At 37.3% G+C, this 21,770-nt stretch overlaps 1 protein-coding gene across 2 annotated transcripts; it reads left to right on the top strand.

Annotated features, from left to right (window-relative positions):
- The first annotated feature begins 8,333 nt into the window (after positions 1 to 8,333).
- LOC121449254 (zinc finger protein 883-like) lies at positions 8,334 to 11,671 on the top strand. Of its 2 annotated transcripts, XM_041653559.1 has the most exons (3): positions 8,334 to 8,431; positions 9,698 to 9,907; positions 9,956 to 11,671. In XM_041653559.1, the coding sequence occupies exons 1-3, from the start codon at positions 8,389 to 8,391 to the stop codon at positions 11,467 to 11,469; spliced, it is 1,767 nt and encodes a 588-aa protein (XP_041509493.1). In that variant the 5' UTR covers positions 8,334 to 8,388; the 3' UTR covers positions 11,470 to 11,671. The 2 variants fall into 2 exon arrangements, with proteins under 2 accessions (XP_041509493.1, XP_041509492.1); XM_041653558.1 differs by having other exon boundaries at positions 9,698 to 11,671.
- The last annotated feature ends 10,099 nt before the right edge of the window (positions 11,672 to 21,770 follow it).

Raw genomic sequence — 21,770 nt, 5'->3', positions numbered from 1 at the left:
AACATCAAATCGGGTGTTACACTAAAGAAAGAACTTGAAGACATCAGAAAATGGAAAGACCTCCCACAATGTTGGATAGGTCGGATCAACATAATAAAAATGGCAGTCTTACCAATTTTTTTTTTATCTATTGAGGTTTGTTTTGTTACCGAGTATATGATCCATTTTAGAGAAGGTATCATCAAGTTCCTTGAAGAAGTTATAATCTTTTGTGCTTTGGGTGCAGTGTTCTATAGACATCTGTTAAATCCATTTGAATCATGACATCTGTCAGTTCTCTTATTTATCTGTGAAGCTTTTGCCTGGCAGATCTGTCCATTGGTGAGAGTGAGGTGTTGACTTCTTCTGCTATTAGTGTGTGGGGTTTGATGTGTGATTTAAGCTTTAGTAGCGTTTCTTTTACAGATGTAGGTGCTTTTGTATTTGTGGCATAGATAATCAGAATTGAGACTTCATCTTGGTGGATATTTCAAGCTATGAATTTTGAAATGGCCGTCTTCATCTTTTTTGATTACTTTTAGTTTGAAGTGTATTTTGTTAGATATTAGTATACCACCTATACCACCTTGGTTTTTAGGTCCATTTGATTGGAAAACCTTTTCCCAACCATTTAAGGTAATGCCTGTCTTTAAAGTTGAGGTGTTTTTCTTGTATGCAGCAGAAGGATGGATTCTGTTTTCATATCAAATCTGTTGGCTTGTGTTACAGGGTTGAATTAAAGACACCAGGATGATGGAGGAAGGTCATTGGCTAATAAAGGAACTGCCTTGGCCCATTTTATTAGTTAGAAGATAGGTGGGAGGAGAAAACAGAACAGGATACTGGGAGGAAGAGGAAGGGAGCTCAGAGTCTCGACAGCTTTCCTCTCGGGAGCAGACGCCTGAGAGAGACACCATGCCCTGCTCCCGCTCCCAGGATGAAGCTCCAACCCAGGATGGACATAGGTTAGAATCTTCCTGGTAAGCGCACCTTGGGGTGCCATACACAGATGATTAGAAATGGGCTAAATTAATATGTGAGAATTAGCCTAGAAGAGAATGGGCCAAGCAGTAATTAAATAAATACAGTTTGTATGATGTTATTTCGGGGCATAAGCCGGGCAGGCAGTCTGGGTGCTGGGAACGCAGCCCCGCCACCCTTATTACTACACCAGGATGAGGTAAAGGGGCTAAAAATCTGATGGCAAAGACGTCTACTCACAATGGGAATTGTCTGTCTATGTTTCCTTATTCTTCTCATATTCCATCATTTCTCATATTGCCTTCTTGTTCTCTTTTTTTCTACCCATTACAAATATTCCCAGTCATTTATACCCTAAAACTAGTAATTTTTCAGCCCTAGCATGTTTCAGGGTCAGAATTCTTTTGCCCCATAGACAATCAGATAAGGATTTTTACATATGCACCCCCATACAGATCCATGAGAGTGGCTAATACACATCCAATGAACTTCTTAATGGAAAAAGTTAGTTAAGAAAGGAATTAAACCATCAGGCAATTCTAGAAGGGAAGGTTAGTGTGCTATGCTACATTTTTAAGGGGTTAGTAAAGGGCTAAAAAGTTATTTCTAGTGTGCCACTTTTTTCTCTCTCCCAGAATGCATAGAATCAAGTAACCAAGCAACCTACCTAAGCAGTCATGGAGAATCTGATGGCTCTTGATCAGATAGCACATTCACCAGATGGTGTATTTTCTACCAGCTTAAGTCTGGAGTTAGACTTACTGCTCTAAGCGAAGAAGAGACCTAGGCTTAGCAATTTCAGGCTATGCTGTTATCAGCCATTCTGATTGTGGGCATTGTGGGTCTTTCTCTGGGTTGCAGTTAATTCTGCTGTTCTTGAGAGTAAAACACAAGCAGTAAACTTCCTGAATTAAAGTCATCAGTAAACCAAGATGAAGGTGAGCTTAAGGAGTTAATCTTTTAAGTTAGGTAAAACCAGAACAGCTTCTTGGGCAGGTAGTAATTCTATGCCCTTAGGTATCTGTGAATATCTTTAATGGGATGCTCTATGCCTAGACCCTAAGCACTGACCAAATGCCTACTGATAAAGATAACTGCAGGAATCCAGATGTCTGCATTTACCTTGGAGAGAGGAACAAGGCCTGACAGTGGGAAACTGTTCTGAACTAGGGAATGAATTCCCAAATATGTAACAGAAAGGAAGTTAGCTACCACAAAAAATCTATAGCAAGGAACAGCCACTTTATTCACAAAGCAATAATGCCAAAAGGCCTTGGTTTTTGGTTTAGCATTTATCAGATCCCTTGATTCTGATAAGTTGCTCGTGAAAAGATGACTGAGCAATTACTGTATAATGTTGCGGGTTGTGGCACCTGTGTCTTTTTTATAGGTGAATGGAGTCCATTGATATTAATGGACATTAATGACCAGTGATTGCTAATTCCTGATATTTTTGTTTTTTGTAGTTTTGGTGACATTATGTCTGTGTTTCCAATCTTTGAAATTTGCTGGTGTGGGATGATCTGATGCCTGTGCTTTTGTGGGTGCAGCTAACTTCCTTGGGTTGGAGTTTTCCTTTTAGTACTTTCTTTAGGGCTGTATTTGTGGATAGGTATTATTTAAATCTGGTTTTGTCTTGAAATATCTTTTTATCTTCATCTATGGTGATTAAAAGCTTTGCTAGGTATAGTAGTCTGGACTTGCATCCATGATATCTCAGTTTCTGCATAGTGCCTGTCTAGGACATTCTCACTTCCAGAGTTTTCGAGAAGTCGGGTGTAATTCTTAATTCTGATAGGTCTGCCTTTTTATGTTACGTAGGTTTTTGTAGCTTTTAATATTCTTTCTTTATTCTCTGTGCTAGTGTTTTGATTATTATGTGGCAAGAGGACTTTTTTTTTTTTGGTCTAGTCTATTTGGTGTTCTTTAAGCTTCTTGTACTTTCATAGGCATGTTCTTCTTTAGGTTGGGAAAGTTTTCTTCTATGATTCTGTTGAATATATTTTCTGTGCCTTTGAGCTGTACTTCTCTCCCTATTATTCTTAGGTTAAGTTTTTTCATGGTGTCCCAGATTTTCTGGATATTTTTTGTTAAGAATTTGTTGGATTTAACATTTTCTTTGACCAATGAATCTGTTTCCTCTATTGTATCTTCAACACCTGAGATTCTGTCTTCCATCTTTTGTATTCTGTTGTTTAATGATTGCATCTGTGGTTCCTGATCATTTACTCAGCATTTTCATTTCCAGAATTCCCTCAATTTGTGTTTTATTGCCTCTATTTTAGTTTTTAAATCTCGAACCCTTTTCTTCACTTGTTTGATTGTTTTTTCTTGGTTTTTATTAAGGGGTTTGTTGTTTTCTTCTAATTTTTTGTTTGTCTTTTCCTCCATTTCTTTAAGGTAATTTTTCATTTCTTCTTTTAGGGCTTTTCTCATAAAGTTATTTAAGGTTATTTTCTTCTGCTTCATCTGTGTTGGAATGTTCAGATCTTACTATTATAGAACCACTGGTTTCTGGTTGTGCTGTATTGCTATTTATGTTGTTGAGTGTATTCTTGCACTGTTTTTCTCTAATCAGAACAGTTGGCACCTGTCCTTCAAAGGTGCCAATGATGAATGGAGCCACAACCTCCAACTGCACCTCTTTCTTCAATTGATGCAGTTGGAGGTTGTGGCTCCATTTATCATTTTTTAAGGAGCAGGCAGGGAGAGCCTCAGGTGATCACTCCTTACTGTGCAGGTAGGCATGAGGCTCAGGCGGTGCCTCCTCCAGATGCAGATGGAGTTATGTGATCACTCCTTTTGGTACAGGTAGGTCTGAAAGCCACTGTTGTCTGCTTCTGAACCTCTACAGCCGCCCTGCACTCTCTCTCTCTGATGCTTTAGGACCGGAGCTGGGACTGTCACCCCTCTCCCTCTCCTTCCCTCCCTCTCTCTCTTTCTCTCTCTCCCTCTTTTTGATGGTTCTGGGCCTGGACAGAAGCTGTGCTCCCTCTATCTCTGATGCTTCCAGGCTGGCACTGGGGCCTCCCCTGCTTTACCTTTTACTCTGACACTTCCAGGCTAGGGTCCTAAATTACTTTTGTAATTGACATTATTAATAAATAGAGAAAGCAGTAATTTTGTGTGTTAGTTTTGTTCTTTTTGATAATATGTGAAGCACTTAGTAAATCTAACATTTTCCCGTAGTGGCGCTGGAAAGTTTTTGCATGATCACGTCATCTTTAAAAGAAAATTTGGTACCTTTCCTATCTGTCTTTCCTTGGTTTTCCTTATTCAAATTTTTTTTCTTTTCTTTTTTTTTTTTCGAGACAGGGTTTCTCTGTGGCTTTGGAACCTGTGTCCTGGAACTAGCTCTGTAGACCAGGCTGGTCTCGAACTCACAGAGATCCACCTGCCTCTGCCTCCCGAGTGCTGGGATTAAAGGCGTGTGCCACCATAGCCCGGCTTGACATATTTCTTAATACTTGTATTTTCATATCATGGGACTCCTATTCATGATTTGTTTTTAAATATTTTTTTGTGGGTAAAATTAGAGGTAGTAATTATCTTATATCTGATAAGAAATGGTAGTTTTTTGGTTTTATATGTTGGAAATAATCTGTTACTCCTCAGTCTCCTATTCATCTATTCCTTTTGTAAAGTGCTTTCTTTTTTGAGTTGTCATGGTTAATTTTTCTCTGATTTTTCTATGTAAACTTTGCCTCTAATTATCATCTGCAGTGCAGCTTGAGTGGATGGCCTTCTTCATTTTATAACCGTTATTATGCACTTCTAATTATCATCTGCAGTGCAGCTTGAGTGGATGGCCTTCTTCATTTTATAACCTTTATTATGCACTTCTAATTATCATCTGCAGTGCAGCTTGAGTGGATGGCCTTCTTCATTTTATAACCTTTATTATGCACTTCCTTCTCCATGAAGTTAAAGAGCCCTTGTTTCTGTGTGCAGTGATAAGGTTCATAGTCATTTTATTTCACCACTGACATCACTGAGCAATTTATAGGAAAGTAGAATTAGATGAGACTCATTTTCTTGAAACCTAATAGTAAATATTTTAGCACCCAGAGAACACATATTATGGAAGTATTATGTGGTTTGCTCTTGCCAGAAAGTTGCTTTGTCTGTGAGGAGATGAAGGTTGCAGTATTATGGTTTCTCTTTTTGCAATATTATGTCACACAGTGATGATGACTGTGTTGACACCGGAAATGTACTTGTCTCAGGACACCTATTCAAAACTAAGTGACTAGCTCTCTTTAGAAAATTCTTATTTTTTCTTTATCTTTTGTTTCCTTATTAACAAGGGGCATAAGCACTGCTGTGCCTACTTTTGTATGGCATTATGTGGAATATAATAGTGGTTGCGCACAACATTAATCCCAGCACTCGGGAGGCAGAGGCAGTAGGATATCTGTGAGTTCGAGTCCAGCCTGGTCTACAAGAGCTAGTTCTGGAACAGGCCCCAAAGCTACAGAGAAACCCTGTCTAGAAAAACCAAAAACCAAAAAACAACAAAAAAAGAATTTTCCAGAGAATACTGACTTAGTGCTGCACATAAGCCATCAGTTTTCAAGCATAAACGAATGTCGCACAGCCGTTCAGTCCCAAAGAAACACGTAGAAACCTACATTAATTATAAACTGTTTGGGCTATTAGCTCAGGCCTTCTTATTAACTAATTCTTACCTCTTACATTAACCCATAATTCTTGTCTGTGTTAGCCACAAGGCTTGTTACCTTTTATCAATGAGGCATTCTCATCTTGCTTCCTCTGTGTGGGGGTGATGACTGCACACTGAGCCTTTTCTCTTCCCAGAATTCTCTTGTTCTGGTCACCGGGCCTATGCTTCCTTCCTGGCTACTGGCTGATCAGCATTTTATTAAACTAGTAAAACTGACAAATCTTTACAGGGTACAAGACCATTGTCCCACAGCACTTTATTCTTTTGGAGAAAGAAGGCCCTCTCTGGACTTTTTTTTTTCTCTCTTCCTAAAGGTTTGTATTACACAGAGTGAAATTCTGAAGAGTTATATCAATGTTTCTATTTCTTGGTTTAAAATAATATTTTATTTACATATATGAGGGTTGATCTGCATATTGTTATATATACTCCATGGTGTAGTATGCCCCTCCATCCCTAAGGTCAGCACCAAGCCCTTGGCACTGAAGTCAGATACTGTAGCTAATTGCCATTTGTTTAGAGAGAACTAAATTAGGTTTCTCTGCAGGAATAGCAAGTGCCCTTTATCTCTGAGCCATGTCTTCAGGCTCCAGGTTTATATTTCTGGTGAACACTTGTGATAGTATATAACTCTGTGTATTCCAGTTTTTGAAAAATGAAGGTTTAATCATAAATACTTATCAAAGCTTAAATCATGTTAGATGAAAGAGCTCAAATACTGAAGTGAAGAATAAAGTTGAGATTAAGAGGCTTAAAATTTCATCTGAGGGGGCTGGAGAGATGGCTCAGTAGTTAAGAGCATTGCCTGCTCTTCCAAAGGTCCTGAGTTCAATTCCCAGCAACCACATGGTGGCTCACAACCATCTGTAAAGAGGTCTGGCGCCCTCTTCTGGCCTTCAGGCATACAGACAGAATATTGTATACATAATAAATAAATAAATAAATAAATAATACATAATAAATAAATATTTTAAAAAAATTTCATCTGAGTCAATCACACGAGCAATAATATATTCAAAATTAATGAAGAGTTAGAATATTTCTCATTCTATTTAAAATATTTGTTTTGGTAATAGAAAATATTTGTACTACATCTGAATGCACTGTCGTATAGGCGATGTATTTACATGTATATTTCTAATTATTCTGTACTGAAATACTGTGTGGAATTCATGAGATTGTTATTTATCTATATTGTTTGTATCAAGAATTTGAAAATCGGGGGCTGGCGAGGTGGCTCAGAGGTTAACAGCACTGACTGCTCTTCCAGAGGTCCTGAGTTCAATTCCCAGCAACCACATGGTGGCTTGCAGTCATCTATAATAAGATCTGGTGCCCTCTTCTGGCATGTAAGCATACACGGAAGGAATGTTGTATACATAATAAATAAATCTTTAAAAAAAAAGAATTTGAAAATGTAAATAACATTAATGTTGTATAATTCTGCTTCTTTATTTACTTCATGGTTGTAAATATTTCTCAAAACATATCTTCACAAACTTGGGTTCTGTGTATTTGGAACGTTGGGTATGTGCTATGATTTTAAACTCCTTACTCTCAAGAAAAAAGATGACCTAATCATCCATAAATTTTGCATTCCAGCCAGGCGGTGGTGGCATATGCCTTTAATCCCAGCACTTGGGAGGCAGAGGCAGGCAGATGTCTGTGAGTTCGAGGCCAGCCTGATCTACAAAAGCTAGTTCCAGGACAGGCTCCAAAGCTACAGAGAAACCCTGTCTCGAAAAACCAAAAAAAAAAAAAAAAAAAAAAAATTTTTTTTGGCATTCCATCTTCTACCTATTTGTTCTAGAAAGGGACAAAACATTATACCATTATTCCAAGGCCTCAGGATCCCCCCTGAACGTTTTAGATTAGAGTCAGGTAAACCCAGCTTCAAACAGGATTGATCTAATGTCCATATTCAAGTAAGGTCAGCAGTTGTATAATGTCGAAGCATACCTTTAATCATTACAGCTTTAACATCTGAGATGTGGCTCTGGGATTCTGTTTCTTATCAACACATACTTCATAAAGGTACTTTCTTGTATCTAGACCTTAAATGTCTATGTTATATTCCCTAAAATTTTGGTGATTGCAAGACTATTATGTCACCCTGTGTTTACAGAGATTGAAAATACGATAAAGACTGAACATTTTAGAAAATATCTTTTATTAAACTTAAATTATAATTTTTATTTTATATAGATATATCCCTGAGTGTTTGTGTGTGTGCACGTGTACTGTGTATGACCCCTGCCTATAAGGTTCATCTGAGAGCATTGGATCTCCTGGATCTGAGATTAAATTCTGTTTTGTAGTACCATAAGTGAAAACTTCAAACTGGACACAAATTTTTCAAATTTATTGATTGTGGCACATCTTTTTTTTTTTTTCCCTGCTACTCAGGTCTTAGAGTACATCAGAAAATTCATGGAGGCGAGAGTCCTAATGGATGTTTGCAATGTAGTAAGTCAAGTCCTTCTATATATTGTCTCTGAAAGAATAGCAACACAGCACTTCTAGAAAAATTTTGACCTTTAAAATTTGCCATGCCTCATCTATATCACAGACATGTCTCTGTCTCTAATTCTTTAGGTTTCTTTTACTCAAGATATCATTTGTGGAACAGTGCATGGTAAATAGATAATTCTCCATTGCAGGGTCTGTTATCATTCAGAGATGTGGCTGTGGACCTCTCTCAGGAAGAATGGGAATGTCTAGACTGTGCTCAGAAGGCATTGTACATGGATGTGATGTTAGAGAATTACAACAATCTACTCTTTGTGGGTAAGAATTCTCTTATTGTAGAATTCCTGATTCATCCTTTTCATTTACCTAATTTGTATATATGTAACTCTTTGAACCTAGATAACCCAAGAAATGAGGAAAATTCTGGTTACTAACATAACTTTTTAATATTGCTTTATTTACATTATTCTGTGTTTTCTAGAAGAGTAACCAATCCTATATTCTCTGTGGTCTTTTTAGCACTCTATGTAATATAGAAAGAAAATTTTAAAGTTCAAAGAATATTGACTGTTCATAACAAGGTAATATATTGCAGAACTCATAATAATTAGAATGTTTTTATTTTGCTACTGCATTAAACTCTTCCTATTTCTGATTATAAACAATGCAAAAGGTTTTAGAAAAAACTGCTGTTTGTGCGAATGTTGTTTTTGTTCATTTTTGAGATGTGGTTGCTATGTTTAGTTTGGTGCAGTATTATTTTTAATATTTGCACTTTGGAGGCTGAAGTTGGAGGACCTGGTGAGTTCCTTGCTAACCTGGAATTAGCTGACGTAAGTTGTACTGTGTGACTCTGTCTCAAAAACATAAGAAATAGTGAGACAGTCTTCATATGATCCTTCACAGAGCTTATTTCTCAAATTCTTTACTGGTCAAATACCTGTTTTTCTTACGAACTACAAGGTACCGTGTTTAGATAAGAATGAGAAGGCTATGCATGGGACTTATGTAGATTCTCTACATATGTATGACAGTTGTTTAGTTTGATGTGCTTTTGGGACTCTTATCAGTTGGATCAGGGCATTTATCTCATGCTTTGGCTTACTATTGGGAAGCTATTTCTCAAAATGGGCTGTGTTGTCCAGCCTTAATACAAAGGGAGGAGCTAAGTCCTACCCAAACTTAATATGTCAGTGCTTTGTTGATACCCATGGAAGGCCTGCCTGTTTGAGAACAGAAACAGAGAATGCCTTGATGGGGGGATAGACGGCAGGCAGGGAAAGGTATCAGAAAGAGAGGAGGGAGTTGACACTACAGTCAGGATGTCAAATAAATGAAAAATATTGAAAGAAGAATAAAAGGAATGAGTTGGCCATTATTGGCCCTTGTGATTTGATATAAATCAGATTGGGGATTCTTATGAGCATCCATTTAATGATTATGAAGTAGAAAAATCCTCTGTTAAAAGCTCTGTCCCTGAAAGTTACTAGTTTATATGTCGTAGAAAACCTAAGAAAACATCAGTTGGTCAATCTGTTACTCATGCATTAATTGCTATTATTCACAATTGTACTAATTTTTCAGAGAACCATCACATATGTGGTAAATGTGAGAAGGTCTTGCATCAAGGCACAAAGCATTTTATTCATGATCATGAAAATATCCAAGAGATGTCGTATAATTGTAATGAGCTTTGCAAAGTGATTCATGAGCCCCGTCAGTGTATACCTCATAACACAAGTAATACTGCAGAAAATTACAAGTACAGATTTAGTAACCACAGAAATGCCTCTGGTGAAACCTTAAACCTCAACAGACACAAAAATGGAAATGCTGGCGAAGAACCTTGCAAATATAAAGACTCTGTAAACTGTTTCCATCTGTGTCCCATCATTAGCCAAAATCAAAGAATTCACACAGGAAAGAAAAAGCACAAAAATACCAAGTATGATAAATATTTTGATTCCAAACATAAACTTAAGCTAAAACAAACCAATAGTGGAAGGAAATCACACCAATGCTGGAAATGTGGAAAATTATTCAAGACTCACTCATCTCTCATTAGGCATCAGAGAGCACATACTGGAGAAAAAACTTATAAATGTACAAGATGCAGTAAATCCTTCCTGCATTTTTCACAACTCAAAGTACATTACAAAATCCACTATAGAGGAAAACTCCACAAATGTTCAGAATGTGGTAAGTGCTTTTGTCACACATCAGACTTTGAAAGACATTACAAGATCCATATTAAAGAGAAACCTTACAAATGTGATGAATGTGACAAATCCTTTCTGAGTGCCTCCTATCTTAGAATACATCAGAGAATCCATACAGGAGAGACTTACAGATGTAGTGAGTGTGACAGATGCTTTACCACAAAAGACCGTCTTAGAAGTCATCAGAGAATCCACACGGGAGAGAAACCTTACAAATGTGGTGAATGTGACAAATCCTTTTCCCAGAAAGTTCATCTTATGTCTCACCAGAGAACTCATACAGGAGAGAAACCTTACAAATGTAGTGAATGTGACAAATGCTTTACCACAAAAGACCACCTTAGAATTCATCAGAGAATCCACACGGGAGAGAAACCTTACAACTGTAGTGAGTGTGACAAAAGCTTTACAAGTGCCTCAAATCTTAGATCGCATTCAAAAAGACACACAGGTGTGAAACCTTACCAGTGTAATGCATGTAACAAAAGCTTTAAAAGTAGCTCAAATCTAAGAGTTCATCAGAGAAGACATACAGGAGAGAAACCTTACAAATGTAGTGAGTGTGACAAATCCTTTACAGAGAAAGGGGCATTTAGAAACCATCAGAGAATACACACAGGAGAGAAACCGTACAAATGTAGTGAATGTGACAGATCCTTTACTGAGAAAGGGACGTTTAAAAATCATCAGAGAACACACACAGGAGAGAAGCCGTACAAATGTAATGAATGTGACAAATCCTTTGCCAAAAAAGTGGCATTTAGCGTTCATCAGAGAATACATACGGGAGAGAAACCTTATAAATGTAGCAGATGTGAAAAATCTTTTGCTGGGAGAGGCAATCTTAGAACTCATCAGAGAATCCACACCGGAGAGAAACCTTACAAATGTAGTGAATGTGACAAATATTTTAACACAAAAGACAGTCTTAGAAGTCATCAGAGAACACACACAGGAGAGAAACCTTACAAGTGTAGTGAATGTGACAAGTCCTTTACCTGGGACTCATCTCTTAGGATTCATCAGAGAACACACACAGGAGAGAAACCTTACAACTGCGGTGAATGTGACAAGTCCTTTACCACCAAAGCCAGCCTTAGAACTCATCAGAGACTACATACATTACAGAAACTTTAGAATCGAAGCAAGTGTGAGAAATCCTTTTTGGTTGGTACAACTCTTAGAATATGTTCTGGAATATTTGGTCACACTGTGAAACACAAGTGTTAATACCAACCTTTGATCGGGGCAAGAACCCAGAACTAATTGGCAAGAATTAGCTATAGAGAGTATGAAGCGGTGTGGGAGACTGATAAATGCACAGGAAAGAGTAGGGAGTGACTTGGACTTACAATCTTCTGAATAGAGATGGTTGAAGAGACATTCTCTTTTTGGGTCTTTGGCCAAAAAGGAAGTTCATTGGTTGCTTCTTGGGCTTTCTGAATTAGCATGTTTTCACCCTAACATCTGACTACCAAATCTTTATTGGTAAATAAATGGTAGCTATGGCAGAGCCAATGACAGTAAAGCCAAAAATCCCACCAAGCCACAGCCTGAGCAACAGTGTTTAATGCTGGTCCATGACACTACACTCAGATACAACTGTTAAACTTAAGGGAAAACATTAACACATCAAAGAATATATACTAAAGAGAAACCTTATGAATGTAATAAATGAGAAATCCTTTACTATTTGCTCATTCATTAGAAAACAGAGAATTCATGAGAGGAACCTTACAAGTTTAATTATCTTAGTTTGGGTTTTATGGTTCTGAAGAGACACCATAACCATGAAAATTCTTTTATTTTTGTTTTTTATTTGATTTATTTTTTAGAGAAAACAAACTATCTTTTCATTTTACAAACCAATCCCAGTTTCCTCTCCTTCCTCTCCTCCCATTCCTCTACTTATCTCCCAACCCAATCTATTCCTCAGAGAGGGTAAGGCTCATTGTTATGGGGGAAGGTTCAAGACTTTTCCTACTATATCTAGGCTGAGCAAAGTATCTATCCAAAGAGAATAGGTTCCCTAAAAGCCAATACAAGCAGTAGGGATAAATCTTGGCAGTGGCACTCGATCCCGGAATCTGCCCCAGCCATACAACTGTTATTCATATTTAGAAGAACTAGTTTGGACCTATACTGGTTCCTTTCTTGTTCAGTTGGAGTTGGTGAGCTCCCATTAGCTCAGTTAACCTATTTCAGTGGGTGTCCCCATCATGGTCTTGACCTCTTTGCTCATATTCTCACTCCTCCCACTGAAGAGTGGGACTGTAGGAGCTCAGCCCAATGCTCCACTGCGGGTCTCTGCTTCTGTTTCCATCAGTTGCTAAATGAAGCTTCTATGGGTAACATTTAAGATATTCATCAATCTGATGACAGGGCAAGGCCAGTTTGGGTACCCTCATCTCTGATGTTTAGGGTCTTAGCTGGGGTCATCCTTGTGGATTCCTGGGAATTTCTCTAGTGATGGGTTTCTTGCTAGTCCCATAATGGGTCCCTCAATCAAAATATCTCTTTCTGTGCTCTCATCTCTGTCCCTCCTCCATCTTGACTATCCCATTCCCTCAAGTTCTCCCCTCCACCCTGCCTTATCCCCCACCCCCATGCTCCCAATTTTCTCAGTTATCTCATTTATTTTCCCTTTCCATACAGGTAGATCTATGTATGATTTTTTTTAAGGGATCGCCTTGTTACAGCTTCTCTAGGATGATTAATTGTAGACTCACTATTCTTTACAGCTAGTATCCACTCATGAGTGAGTACATACCATGTTCATCTTTCTGGGTCTGAGTTACCTCACTCAGGACTTTTTTCCCCCCGTCCATTTGCATGCAAATTTTAAGATGTCAGTATTTTTTACCACTGAGTAATACTCTAATGTGTAAATGTGCCACATTTACTTTTTCCATTCTTTGGTTGAGGGGCATCTACATTGTTTCCAGGTTCTGGTTATTACAAATAATGCTGCTATGAACATAGTTGAAATGATGTCCTTTAGTATGATTGAGCATCTTTGGGTATTTCTGGGTCCTGAGGTAGGTTGATTTGCAATTTTCTATGAAACTGCCATATTGATTTCCAGAGTGGTTGTACAAGTTTTCATTCCCACCAGCAATAGAGGAATGTTCCCTTTCCTCCACATTCTCTCCAGCATAAGCTATCATTGGTATTTTTGATGTTAGCCATTCTGACTGGTGTAAGATGGTATCTGAGAATCATTTTGATTTGCATATCCCTGATGGCTAAGAATGCTGAACATTTCCTCAAGTGTCCTTTGGCCATTTGAGATTTTTTTTCTGTTGAGACTTCTCTGTTTAGGTCTGTACCCCATTTTTAATTGGGTTGTTTGGAATTTTGATCTCTAATTTCTTGAGTTCTTTATATATTTTGGGGATCAGACCTTTGTCTGATGTGGGGTTGATGAAGATCTTTTCCCATTCAGTAGGCTGCCTTTTTGTATTATTGACTGTGTTCATTGTTTTACAGAAGCTTCTCAGTTTCCAGAGGTCCCATTTACTCTCAGTGTCTGTGCTGCTGGTGTTATAATTAGGAAGTGGTCTCCTATGCCCATGGATTGAAGTCTACTTCCCACTTTTATGCCTGTCAGGTTTAGTGTGGTCAGTTTTATATTGAGGTCTTTAATTCATTTGGACTTGAGTTTTGTGCATTGGTATATTGAATCTATTTTCATTTTCTACATGTTGATATCCAATTATGCCAGCCCCATTTGTTGAAGATGCTTTCTTTTTTTCCATTGTATAAGTTTAGCTTCTTTGTCAAAAATTAGGTGTTCATAGGTGTGTGGATTCATATCCTGGTCTTCAGTTTGATTCCATTGGTTATCCTGTCTGTTTTCATGCCGATACCTGTAGTAGGAGGCTGCTTGTTCATTTCCAGCTGCCCAGACTCGAAATAATCACACAGAAACTGTATTAATTAAATCACTGCTTAGCCTATTAGCTCTAGCTTCTTTTAAAAAAATTATGTATTTATTTATTATGTATACAATATTCTGTCTGTGTATATGCCTGCAGGCCAGAAGGGGGTGCCAGACCTCATTACAGATGGTTGTGAGACACCATGTGGTTGCTGGGGATGAACTCAGGACCTTTGGAAGAGCAGGCAGTGCTCTTAACCTCTGAGCCATCTCTCCAGCCCCTAGCTCTAGCTTCTTATTGACTAGCTCTTATATGTTAATTTAACTCATTTCTATTAATTTCTGTATCACCATGTGGCAGTGACTTACTGACAAGGTTCTGTTCAGTGTCTGTCTCTGGCAGGACTACATGGCTTGTCCTGACTCCACCTTCTTTCTTCCAGCATTCAGTTTAGTTTTCCCTGCCTAGCCCCACTCTGCTGTATCACTGGCCAAGGAAGAATCTTTATTCATTAACCAATAAAAGCAACACATATACAGAAGGACTTTCCACACCATTTCCCCTTTTTGTTTAAATAAAAAGGAAGGTTTTAACTTTAACATAGTAAAATTACATATAACAAAACAGGTATCAAGCAAGAATTACAGTTACAATATTTATATCTACTTTATCTTTTATCATAATTAAGGAAAACTATTAACTATTCTTCAATTCCATCAAAGACTCTAGAAGGATATAATATTACCTAAGATAAAAAAAGTACATTGTAATCAACTTCCAAAACTTGAATTGACAGAGACATCTTGCTGCCTGGACAGTCACCCAAAGTTCTTCTGTATCATTGGAGAACCCATCTTCAGCCTACAGGCCCATAATATTCAGTAGACTTCCACAAAGCAGGAAATTTGAAGATTTATTCTGTCTTGCAATGGCGAAGTCCATCAGTTGCTTTTCTCTCTGTCCTACAGAATGTCTGGCAGACTCTGTCATGAAGCAGGAACCCTGAAGGACTGTCTCACCTTCTTTAGGCAACTTCAACAGTCATTTTTCTGTGGTTTCTGCAAATCTAGTTCATACAGCACAACAGCAAACAGTCCAGGCAGAGCAGTTTCTTGCTCAAATAGCCAACCAATGCCATAAAGAGGCTCTTCTGTGCCCATTATCCTCTTGAAGTAGATTGATGCTGCAAGGAACAAATGTGTCTCATGTTGTGAAAAGTCCTGACTTCTTAAACCATTCTAAATCTCATATTCTGAAGGTCTCTGAAACATTTGAAGAATACCTATCTACTGGAAATATATCTCTATATGTCTAGAAAATCTAACTTGACTAGAAGCTTATTACAGATTATTATCTGTTAACCTACACTTCTTAATTATACATTACATTTTAAATGAGCTGGACAAACACTATATCTTAATCAAGATCAGAAATTCGTATACACAGTAAAAAAAATTAACCTTAAATTTCTATCAATAAACTAATATCCATACCGATGCAAAGTATTCATTTCTATTTTATATTCCCCTTTAAATGAAAAAAATATTTATAAACAATATTTGGGAATTTGGGTGTAGTTCTCTCCAAACTGCTTACTGCTTTTTGCTGAGTGAAGTATTTTTGGGGGTGTTCACAATGACCTTTTGGGGGCTCTTTATCCATCAAACTACATTAGTCTGGAAGAAATCCATCAGTTCTCAGCTTCTGTGCAAAGAAAAGCAGAACCTCTTTTCCAAAGCAACATATCCTTAGACTCAAATTTTGAAGTCAAGAAACCTTTAAAATATATAGGTTGGTTTAGCTTAGCAGCACATAAAATCAAATGTCTCTCTGTACTTAGCTCCTTCACAGTCAAAAAATTCAAATAAAGGGCTGGAGAGATGGCTCAGTGGTTAAGAGCACTGGGTGCTCTTCCAGAGGTCCTGAGTTCAATTCCCAGCAACCACATGGTGGCTCACAACTATCTGTACTGAGATCTGGCGCGGGCATACATCGAGGCAGAATGTTGTATACATAATAAATAAATAAATCTTTTAAAAAATTCAAATAAAACACAATAATATATACAATCCAGACTCTGTATTTTCCATCTTTTTTATTTGTTTATATATTGGTTTTTTGAGACAGGGCTTTTCTGTGTTGCTATGGAGCCAGCTGGCCTCGAACTCACAGAGATCCACCTGCTTCTGCCTCCCAAGTGCTGGGATTAAAGGCATGTGCCACCACTGCCCAGCTTTTCCATCTTTATGTGGCTTGTTTTTCTTTATTCCTTTTAATCTATGACTGTCTATGCTCTGTCTCTTAAGAATTTGATTTCGTTTTTAAAAAATGATTTACTTCTCTTTATAATTCTCTGTATTCTTTTTCTTCTCTTTCCCAAGCCTATGTACATTTATCCAGCACTATGACACATTTAGAGGTCTTTTTTTATCTGTATCTGACTTTATTGTGCATCTGTAATCTTGTTCCTGATTTTAATGGAATTGCTTTGAGTTTCTCTCCGTTTAATTTGATGTGGGTTGTCGGGTTGCTGTATATTACTTTTATTATGTTGAGATAAGTTCTTTGTATCCCTGATCTCTTCAAGACCCTTATCATGAATTTTGTCAAATGCTTTTTCAACATATAATGAGAAATTTATATCATATTTTTTTCTTTCAGTTTATTTATATGCTAGATTCCATCAATAGATTTTTGTATGTGGAACCATCCCTGCATCTCTGGGATGAAGCCAACTTGATCATGGTGGATGGTTTTGTTTTTTTGTTTTTTTTTTTTGATCTTGGATTCGGTTTGCCAGTATTATTGAGTATTTTTGCATCTATGTTCATAAGTGAGATTGGTCTGTAATTCTCTTTCTTGGTTGAGTCTTTGTGTAGTTTTGGTATCAGGGTAACTGTAGCATCATAAGTGAGATTAGTCTGTAATTCTCTTTTTTGGTTGAGTCTTTGTGTGGTTTTGGTATCAGGGTAACTGTAGCATCTAAAAAGAGTTTGGCAATGTTCCTTCTATTTCTAGTCTTTGGAACACTTGAGGAGTGTAGGTATTATCTCCTCTTTGATGTTCTGGTAGGGTTTTGCAATGAAACCATCTGGCCCCATGACAGTTGTTTTAAAGGAAAACATTTTATTGGGGCTGACTTACAGTTTCATATTTAGTCTTAGAACTTTAAATCTTTGAAGGAAAAAAATCGAAGAAGACACCAGAAAGTGGAAAGATCTCCCATGTTCTTGGGTAGGCAGAATTAACATAGTAAAAATGACAATCTTACCAAAAGCAATCTACATATTCAACACAATGCCCAGCAAAATCCCAGCAAAATTCTTCAGAGACCATAAAAAAACAGTACTCAACTTCATTTGGAAAAGCAAAAAACCAAGGATAGTCAAAACAATCCTGTGCAATAAAAGAACTTCTTGAGGCATCACAATCCCTGACTTCAAACTCTACTACAGAGCTACAGTACTGAAAACAGCCAAGAACAGACAGGAGGACCATTGTAACCAAATAGAAGACCCGGATATCAATCCATATATCTTCAAACACCTGATCTTTGATAGAGAAGCAAAATATAACAAATGGGAAAAAGAAAGCATATTTAACAAGTGGTGCTGGCATAATTGGATATCAACATGTAGAAGAATGAAAATAGACCCATATCTATCACCATGCATAATTCAAGTCCAAATGGATCAAAGACATTAAGTCCTGTTCTAAAGCCTTCTGATCTTCTGACCAGATGCTTTCTGACCTCAGCAGGCATCAGTCACAAAACATATACATACATGCTGCAAAGTAGTGATATATAAAAGCTAATATAAATGATCTAATGTTTTTAAAACAAAAAATATGCAAATGGGATGTGCAATATTGTTTGCCATATTGTTTCTCTGGAAATGAATCTGGAATAGTGTAACCTAAATGATGTCAAGATTATCCTATTTTATGTTACTGACAGCTTGTGTGAAAGGTACTACTCAAATACAATTTTAAAATTAAAAATATTAATTTTACTGTTCATTTGTCCTATGTATGTATGTAAAGAAAGAATCTCATTAGTTTTCTTTCAGGATAATGTATAACTCCTGTATCTAACTTTGTTTCCTAATTTCCTAATTTTGATGTTTCTGTAGTTTCTTTAGATTCTATTTCTTTTTGTCAATTTTCTCATTTCCTAAAGTACTGTCAAAAGGACTTTGATAAAAATTGATTATTCTTTCTATACAGTAACAAACTATGTATATATTGTTTTCCTATTGACTATTCCTATTGTCTCTCTTCACAGCATTTCTCAGTGGTTTCCTTTACAGTAATTTTAATAGATTTTGAATTTTGGTTTAACCTTCTGAAGGTTTTGGAAATCCTGTAGCTTTCTCAAATTTTCTTATCGTTTTAGCATTACTTTGTTCATTTTGCATAAACGGCCAATTACTGTTGAAACAAATTGTTTACAGTCTTTAATGAAGAGAAAGCTCTTGCTGATTGTGTTCTCCTGTTTTAATAAGAACTTGCTGGCCATTTCTCAATGTTCACATGTCATATATGTATTTTTCTGTTTTCTGTAATTGTATACATTTTGAAGAGAAATAAATGTTTCCCAAATTCTTTCAGATTTTATGTGGATGTAGTTGCCCCACATTGGGTGCCATTTTGTAAATGGTGACTGCTCATTTGTTTCCCAGCTGCCCACACCCGAATAATCACAGAGAAGTTATATTAATTACAACACTGTTTGGCCAATGACTTATGTGTATTTCTAGTTGCCTCTTAAATCTTAAATTAAGCCATTTCCATTATCTGTGTATTGCCATGAGGCAGTGGCTTACCAGGTAAAGTTCTAGTGTCTGTCTCCTTCAGCAGCTACATGGCATCTCCCTGACTCCACCTACTCTCTCTCTCTATCTGTTCAGATTTCCTGCCTGGCTTTACTCTGCTAAGCCATTGGCCAAAACTGCTTTATTAATTAGCCAGTAAAAGCAACACACATACAGAAGAACATCGCATAACACATTCACAGGGAGCTCTCAAACTTGCAGAATAGTTTTCAGTGGAAACCCAATTTCATTCTATTTCATTGGAAGCAGTAGAGTCTGTAAGAAAGCTGTTTTTCCTTCCCAGAAACCAGACTTCTGCAAGTCTTCAACATCCAATCTCTTTAGATAGCACAGTGAGAAAGGACTAGGTATGTCCATTACTCCTGAAAGCACCAAATCATAAAATAGAATATCTGTAACTCCTATGATAAAAGGAGTGTGTTTGAGCCAGATGTGTTGGTGCAGTATCTAATCCTAGCATTAAAGATACAGAAGCAGGTAGATCCCACTTAAGGCTATGTGTCTACATGGTGAGTTCTAAGACTGTCAGGACAATAGACTCAACAAATATTTACTCAACAAAACAAAGCCTAAGCCAAACAACACCAAAGGAATCTAGCTACTCATTCATGGTTAGAGTGCTTTTCTTGGACCAAAGAGAGAAGAGAAAATTAGAGAAGAATTTCTTAATATAGTTTAGTGACTAGAATTATTTAAAAGATGCTTTCCCATTTTGTACTTACCTATATAGTACATGTTGTAACTGTAATTATAGTGTGCCTTGATATTCTCTCACAGCATTCATGCTATGCTTTTCCATTTTAAGCTATCATAATAAGAATTTAGTAAATGTAGATATATTTCTGAATGCAGTATTTACATACTAGGTCACATACATTACAGATAGAAAATTATTGGGAAATCAAAATTTGGTTGGTAAATATTAATATTTTCAATCATTATGGGACTTGGTAAATAATACTTTCAGGTTCATTTACACTGGTTCCTTGTGCAACTAATCATTAATCAGTTCTCAGTGAATGTCTAACCTCCACAAACAAAGGCCACTTGCTCAAATAGATAAGTGATACAACAGTGGAGGAAGAAAGTATTGGTGAGTTTAAATTCCAGAGTTTTGTTAACTGCTATGATAGCATGAGAACCATGTTTGCAAACAAGGCATACTATACTCTTCTACATTATTCTTCTGTAAATACCCTAACATAAGTGAAAGGAATGCAATCCCAATAAGACCCGATTTATATGATCTATGTTTACTGAAATGCCAGGGTATCTACCACAGAACTTTGGGAGGGAATGTCCTTCTAATAAGCAGTAGAGAAACTAACTATACTCCTGTTCCAGTCTAAACTGCCTATTTACCAGCCCTGCAGTTCTGAGCTATTTTTCCTCCCAAGGCACAGCTGACTTATGACTTCCCCAGGTTGTCCCTCAGGGTATCCTGCAGATGAAGGAAGGTGTTCTATCCCTATAAGATCCTGAGTCCTGTTTGGTTCATTAAAAAAATAGCTCCCAGAAGTCCCCCCTAAGAATTCTAATCAAGTTCCTGTATTCTGTTTTTCACTAGGCACTTTCACAAATGCTTGTGAATTTTCCAACCCAGAGAATCCCTGTGTTATTTGCTATAACTGCTCTGATGAGCTGACTGTCCCTGCACCACTCATAATTCACCCCTCTCTCCCTGTCATTGCCCTCTTACTACCATGAACCCCACAGATCTGGCTCTCAAACTAAACTGGATTTGCTCTATATAGATTTGTCACAACTTCTCCAACCATTGACAACCATTGACAAGAACAGTGTGTATAAATGGTCACCAAATGAAAATTCTGTCATGACAGGGTCTTTCAGCACTAGAGGCCAGAAAGACCCCAAATAGCTAGTACAGACAACTTTTAAAGGAAAAGCCACAGAAGCAAAGGGGAGTGTCTGGGGGTTGTTCCTTGACTGTTATGATTAGCCTATTCAAAAGGGCCACTATCAATAATTGGCTGGAGAGCGGTTGCCAGATCAGATGAGGTAAGAGGTCACTTTGACCCCGTTTCTCAGGAACTGAGTCAACATATAAGGGTTATCTTGCCCCTATTCAATAACTGAATTCTATTTGGACCCCGTTTCTCAGGAACTGAGTCAACATATAAGGGTTATCTTGCCCCTATTCAATAACTGAATTCTATTTGGAGAACATTCACAAGGACTCAGGGAGATGATGTCAAGTTCCCAACAATTGTTAGGTGTGTGGGCAATTGTTAGGTCCTTGGTTCCCAGAGGGGAAAGGGGAAGCACTATTGCTGAGATTTGAGTTGTCAGAAATGATTTTAAAGTTGTGTTAGAGTTCTACAGTTCAATGTTCCTGGCACACCAGCAACTAATACAAAGTATGACTACTTGAAACCTACAGCTTGAATTTACTCAAGGTTGTATTAGCTCGTATGTCAACAAACTCCAATACTGAGAATTCCCCAACCATATTTTCTTATGAGTTGAATATAATTTTTCTCTTATTAAAATCTGTGAAAATTTTACATAATAGGATGGTTTTGCCCACTGTAACATACTGTTTTGTCCAATGGACAGAAATGTCTGCATCTTCCTACTTATAAAATGCTTTCGGATTGGACTAAATATTTTTCAGCCATTCTCAGCTCTTCAAAAGAATCTTCCAGCACATTTTTGTGGATTTCTAAGCTAACAAGAGAATGGAGATTGTGTCTACTTCATA

The sequence above is a fragment of the Microtus oregoni genome, unplaced genomic scaffold, assembly GCF_018167655.1.
Source record: "Microtus oregoni isolate MIOR12 unplaced genomic scaffold, Mior012 000006F_ref0000085, whole genome shotgun sequence".
Taxonomy (NCBI): Eukaryota; Metazoa; Chordata; class Mammalia; order Rodentia; family Cricetidae; genus Microtus; species Microtus oregoni.
This window is presented reverse-complemented; position numbering and strand designations above follow the sequence as displayed.

Excerpts from the sequence above, each read along its gene's own strand:
- LOC121449254 (XM_041653558.1), top strand. The coding sequence starts at position 8,389 with ATGGATGTGATGTTAGAGAATTACAACAATCTACTCTTTGTGG. Across the intron at positions 8,432-9,697 it reads CAACAATCTACTCTTTGTGG|AGAACCATCACATATGTGGT; the intron begins GTAAGAATTCTC and ends CTAATTTTTCAG.